Genomic DNA, 6790 nt, shown 5'->3' on the forward strand with positions numbered 1-6790 from the left:
TGAATCGTAGTCAGCGGCTAGCTAAGCCAGAGAAAGGGGACAGAAGAAGTTCAACACTTTATTCAATTCATTTCAATACAGCACATGGATTCATCATGGATTGGGTACAGGTCTCTCAGATCGCGCTGGTGAACGTTAGCTGACAGTGTCAGCTAGCGATGACTTGCAGGAGCTTCCTTTAGGAATTTGTAGTCTTGCTGAGATCTTCTCTGTTGCTAATGAGCGTTTTGTAAATTGAGGCGAATATATTGATAAAACTCACCTTGTCCGAGAGAAAATTACATGGTTATCAAAACACCAAGGTAAGTTTACACCAAACACATAGTGAATTTTACAAACACTTCAAATTAAGTATGTGAAAAATTAATGGTGGAAAGAGGTTGGAACCATTTCCGTGTTTGACCGGTAGGTTTAATGGGTATTATGATATGTCCACCGTGGCGGACTATTGCCACGTTCAAAACAGCTGGGAACTCCGAAAAAGAACGAGCTCCGACTGGGAAAAATCGATTTGAACAGTCACCCAACTCGGGAACTCTGGCCTCTTTCTAAAGCTCCGACTTTATGTCCTGAAAATCACTTCTTCTTCTTTGGTATAATGGCGTTCGCAACAATTATATGTGCATTCCACCACCTACTGTACAGATGGATAATAAGAATCCAAAAAGGAAATAAATAAATAAATTCCATACAAACTATCAGTAACAAAATGTTAATTAAAGTAAATCAGCATGGTTTTCTGTTTTAATCAGGTCCCTACACAGGCTCAGAAGGATCCTGTGATGGCGGGACATTTCCTGGCGACAGTAGTCATTGCAGTGCTTCTGCCGTTAAGTCTTGAGGCCCAAAAACTTATCGGCTGCAGATATAATGATGTCCAGCTTCTTGGACACTTGTGCAGTACAATTAATAACTGTGGCTATAAATGCTACAAAATCCACCTGTATCCAGATGACTTTATTGACGTATAACATTAGCAACTGGTTGTGGTGCATCCACCGCCATATCTTCTTCAAAACTGTGGACACTTGCCCCTTCAACTCCCTTTACCGCCTCCACATAGGACATTTGCTGTACAGCCCTGATCCTTGACACCTCAACCTCTTTCACCCTAACAGGGCACTCAAGGAATTCGGAAATATGATCCCCACCACAGTTGCAACATTTTACATTCACACTCTTCAATAACATATTCATTCCGTCTGCAAACACTTTACACATGGCCAAACTTCTTACACGAACGTTCTTACGGCGTATCTTATATATATCCCAACTTTACATAGGGTGGTAAACACTCAACCATCAATAATACAGAAACGTTGCTCCTTTTCCCCATTCTCCATACGGGTCAAGCGACGTGCATTAACTACTCCTGGAATTTTTAGCCTAAGATATTGATTATCAATGTCCAAAGGGACGCCAGAGATAACATATTTTACCGGTGCCCTGCTCCGAAAATCAAAGCTGTTCACTTCATGCATCGATAATTCCGCGAGCCACAATGCACACTCCTTTTGCTCTTTAGATACACACGATATCAACACCATACCACTCCTGGTTACTTTGACTGCATCTACTTTCCCCAACGCCTTCTTCACCATCCTCGTGACTTCAAAAGGGTTTCCCAAATAAACATCCTTATCCAAAAAACGTACTCCAACAAGCAGCGATTCATCAGACTCATTTTCCACATATTTTTTTGCCCTTTTTGTTCCATTCTTGGACTTCACTGTTGTCCAGTTATCTTTCTCGCTAACTGTACTCGACGTCCTTTCAGTTTCAAACGACACTTCTGCTTCCGCCATCTCCCCTTCTCCCTACCATGAAGATCACTGACGTCATGATTGAAACTCTTTTTCTTGTTGTTTTGAACTCGGCAAAAAAAATTTGATTAGGCAAAAGTACAAACCAATCTGGGACCAGGCTAAATTGAAAGTTGGGAAAAGGTTGGATTTGAAAATGAAAGGACTGTCTTGATAAGTAGATTTGGGAAATTGTGGAGGTCTGCTGAATCAGTCATCATTCTGATATGAATGTATGACCACTGTCCATGAAGGAGAGGAAAGGAGGAAAATTGGGGTCGCGGGATTTTGGGCAGAACGCGAGATTTCCCATGTGACCAAGGGAACCGTGTTTTGTTGCTGGCTGGCATGACTTTCTAAACCACTATCTCGCTAGCTAGCACGTGAGCATATTTGCAATTCGCATGGAGCTTCCAGAGCCGATCAGAAGACGTTTAGGAGACTTTTCCAGAACTGTGTTTGTTGATCAGAGTCATACTCAACCATCTCCCGAAGATGTCACGTTTTTGGGGCACAGTGAGTGGACACTTGGATGGATTGGTAGCTGAAACGCTAGCTAGCGCTTGTCTCAACTAGTACTGTAGCTAGCTAAACAAGCCATTACCAACCCATTATCCATAGGTACCAGGCAGATATTATTTACATCTGTTGGGCCGGTCGTGTATAGGTTATCTACTAACTAGCTTACTAGCAAGTAGGATACGGAAAGATAACGTGAATCCTATTGTTTTACGTTCCCAGACAGTGAGGTTGTCTCCAGCCTGCCTCTCCAGATGTCACTGTTCTTCAACATGTGTTTTTTCCCACTGTGGTGGATCAGCGAGGTGGTGATGCTGCACCTCAAGGTAACTCACCTCTAGAATTTAGATGCACTCATACTCTATGTACCTAAATGTAACCAGTATCTAAATAAACCCCTTTGCCTTTTTTTTCTTGTTTCAGTATCCAGCCCTTCCTGACTACTATAAGTTCATCCTCATCACCATTCTCATTCTGATGACTCTCATAGAGGCTATCAGACTCTACCTAGGCTATGCAGGAAATTTGCAAGAGAAGGTACACACTTTCACTGTCTCCTTAATTCTTAAAGGGCGACTGTACTTCCTGATTTGGCCTCATTTTAGATTTGGTTCATTAAGAAATTCTAGTGGCCATGACTGAATTCAAAAGTGAGTTGGTTTCAGGGTATGGTTTGATATGGGTGTCTCGTGTGTGTTTGCAGGTGGGAAGAGTTATCCAAATGATTAAGCCAATTAGCTTCATCCGACTGGTGTGCAACCCTGGCAAAATTGGTTTGGATAGCCTATTTCTGGGGCTAGTTGGGGACCGTCAATATATTACTAATGTAAATGAGACAATATTTTCATGTTGCACACCTTTTAGTTTTCTCATTAAATGCTTTCAATATTTGTATATGAATTTCTACAATTTATAGTTGGTTTGAGGTTTTTAAGTCATTGAAATTTGGAGCTATTGGAATTTTAACATATTATCCCATGTACATTGTGTAATTTACAGATGGTCCCTAACTAGGTCTAAGGCACTGCATCGCAGTGCTAGCTGTGCCCCTAGAGATCCTGGTTCGAATCCAGGCTCTGTCGTAGCCGGCCGCGACCGGGAGACCCATAGGGGAGGGAATGGCCGGCAGGGGATGTAGCTCAGTTGGTAGAGCATGGCGTTTGCAACGCCAGGGTTGTGGGTTCGATAAAATAATGTATGCGCTAACTGTAAGTCGCTCTGGATAAGAGCGTCTGCTAAATGACTAAAATGTAAATGTAAATGTAGCCCCATAGGTATATCTAACGTCAACCCAAATTTACCACAGGCATTACGATTGGGTCGCTGCACTTCAAATTGACGATTACTTGTGTGCTGACAGCTGTGAGCAGGTTTGAAACAAACCCAACTTTCATTTACTCTGTTTTAGACGAGACTGACTTTATGGCCAAAATTATCGTATTTATTTACATTTACATTTTAGTCATTTAGCAGACGCTCTTATCCAGAGCGACTTACAGTTAGTGAGTGCATACATTGCTCTATCAACTGAGCTACATCCCTGCCGGTCATTCCCTCCCCTACCCTGGACGACGCTGGGCCAATTGCGCGCCGCCCCATGGGTCTCCCGGTCGCGGCCGGCTACGACAGAGCCTGGATTTGAACCAGGATCTCTAGTGGCACAGCTAGCAGTGCGATGCAGTGCCTTAGACCACTGCGCCACTCATTTTGACAGTATAATAAATATTTCTGACCTATATCAATGCCACAGGCTGTTTTCTAAATGAGAAGTTGGTTTTTATGGGCAGTTGCTCTTTAAGCCATAGGCCACCTCTGGGGTTGGCCCATGGTTGGAAAACACCTCACAGAGAACTGGTCTTGGGTGATTGTTTACGGTCTCTCTCTCATGACAGGTTCCTGAGCTGGCTGGTTTCTGGCTCCTGAGTCTCCTGCTGCAGTTTCCTTTGATTCTGTTTCAGCTCTTCAACCAAGCCATTCTGATCCAACCTCTGGAGAGAGGGGTTCACATCATTCTGGCCCTGTTCATACTCACACAGGTGAGGTTGCATGCCTGTTCCTACCATGGTAACTAGATTACTGTCCAATTTGACGACATTGGGGTAATTTAAACCCTGTTCAAACCAGAAACCCTGGTTTATTCTCTCTGTCGTGTATAAAGGTTGTGTGTCTGGGGTCTCCCGAGTGGCGCAGCGGTCTTGAGGCGTCACTACAGACCCGGTTTCGATCCTAGGCTGTGTCGCAGCCGGCCGCGACCGGGAGACCCATGAGGCGGCGCACAATTGGCCCTGCGTCGTCCGGGTTAGGGGAGGGTTTGGCCGGCCGAGATGTCCTTGGGTTAAGCGAGCAGTGTGTCAAGAAGCAGTGGGGTTGTGTTTTAGAGGACGCATGGCTCTCGACCTTCGCTTCCCCCAAGTCCGTACGGGAGTTGCAGCGATGGGACAAGACTGTAGCTACCAATTGGATATCACGAAATTGGGGAGAAAATGTTTTTTTTTTAAACGGTTGTGTGTCTGTTCTAACACAGTCCTTTTCTCTCTCAGGCCCTCTCTGGCTTTGTGGCTCTGCGTGGGATGGTCAGACACACAGAGAGCCACTTCCACCTCAGACAGTTTGATGGGGTTCAGGACCTGAGGGCAGCCTGACTGCTCTGCTGAGCTGACACGCAGAGATAGAGGTACTCAGGTGTAAATCTCCCATTTGATGTTGATTATCATTAAGGAGAAATTTGAGTTGCTTAAGTGTATCTCAAGTTAGAATTCAGCTCTGTGTTTTATCAGTGGACCATGTTCAGCCATTTACACAGATGTATTTTATTGATGTTTGTGCCTTGAGTGATTATTTTTATTTTTGTATTGATGTGAAGACAATAAAGGTTTGGGTTTTTAGACACGTATCTGTTTCACAATGTTTATGCTACAATAATATCAGGTCTGAATATGACGTTGCTACGAGCAACACCGCAGATATTGAGATGAGTGAGATGCAAGACTTTGCTCTCACACCGTCACACACAGTATCTGCGCATGTGCACAGGTTCTCTTCACGCTGTTTACAGTTGTTCAGGAAATGTTCCCACTATGCTGTTTACTTTCTGCATCTACATCATATCACTTATTCTATCTTTAATGGGACAGTATTTTCTGGACTGGTGTTATTTTATGATGTGGACATGATACTTTGATCAATGAGTTGACTCTTGATTAACATAAATAATTTACTGCATAGATAGTGACTCAATCTGATTATGCCTTCAATCGATAAACGGAAAATAAATAATTGACACTATGAAAAATGTATACAAAATATTATAAAAAGTTAAATTAGGTTTACAACGACGTGAAGACTAAGAAAGGCACACAATCAAGACAAAAATAAATGTAATTTCTATATCCACCTGAAAGGCAATGTGCTGTACATGTTAAAGCACATTCACACTGCACCTTAGACCAGGGCTAAGAGCAGTGCTTGACTTGCAGGAGCTCACATTTAATTGGATATATCCATGATAATAATATTGTTGTATGTTTTCGCCAGGATCAGAAAACTTGATGTCTCGTTCGTTCACAGCAATCTCTGTACAGGGGCAAGATCGAATTTCAAAAGTTTAACATTGTGACCCGTGTCGGATAGGCAGATATACAAACCATCACTGTTGGAAATGCAAGGCTAGTAGAAGCAAGAGGAAATAATGTTAATAGATGTCTAATTGATTATAACATTGGTCGCGTGTCAGAGAATGTTGGTCGCATGTTGTGTTTGTCCGTTAGCCAGGGTTTTGGAATACAAGTGTGAATCCTTAGCCCAGGGCTAAAGCTTAGCCCAGGGTTAACAAATGCTTCAACACAGGCTAAGCTATTCCAGGGCCAGTCTAGCCTGGGGCTAAGCTAGCCCGGGGCTAAGAACAATGCAGTGTGAAAAGGCCTTTATTGTCCCATGGTCAAAATAGTTGCAGAAACTCCCTCTAGTCTCCATCCATCTTCAAGGGTTCATATCAGCAGTCTGTCTGATACATTTGCCAATGTGTGTCCCTGCCTGGTTCTCAGCTCAAAAGGTGCTTTACTGCGAGCGAGGAGGGGCAGACCTTGACAGTCTGGCGACCATCCTCTCCTCCAGATCTGCCCCTGTCCCTGCCTCGGACCCCTCTCCCATTGGCTGAGATTCTGGAGCCTACGTAGACTGTCTCGCTTTGGGGGCCGATGATCTATCTGGGAGTGGGTGGTCGAGGACATCTGTGGTAAAACGCCCATTTCCTCTTCATCCTCCTCTTTCAAGGTCTGCTGGTCCAACCTGAGGAGAAGAATAGTACCATTCAGAGTACCGTATTTTCCGCACTATAAGGCGCACTTAAAAGCCTTTCATTTTCTCAAAAAACGACAGTGCGCCTTATAATCCGGAGCGCCTTATATATGGATCAATTGGTTAATTGGTTGATCCATACTGGTTGTACACGGCGCTCAAGGCGCTCTGTC

The 6790-nt window shown here is 43.8% G+C and overlaps 1 protein-coding gene across 1 annotated transcript; it reads left to right on the top strand.

Annotated features, from left to right (window-relative positions):
• The first annotated feature begins 311 nt into the window (after positions 1–311).
• Positions 312–5206, top strand: tmem17 (transmembrane protein 17). The gene is made up of 5 exons (XM_084169464.1): positions 312–2318; positions 2544–2647; positions 2745–2858; positions 4214–4357; positions 4862–5206. The coding sequence occupies exons 1-5, from the start codon at positions 2207–2209 to the stop codon at positions 4961–4963; spliced, it is 576 nt and encodes a 191-aa protein (XP_084025590.1). The 5' UTR covers positions 312–2206; the 3' UTR covers positions 4964–5206.
• Positions 5207–6790: the final 1584 nt, after the last annotated feature.

The sequence above is a fragment of the Coregonus lavaretus genome, assembly GCF_964263955.1.
Source record: "Coregonus lavaretus genome assembly, chromosome: 9".
NCBI classification, from domain to species: Eukaryota; Metazoa; Chordata; class Actinopteri; order Salmoniformes; family Salmonidae; genus Coregonus; species Coregonus lavaretus.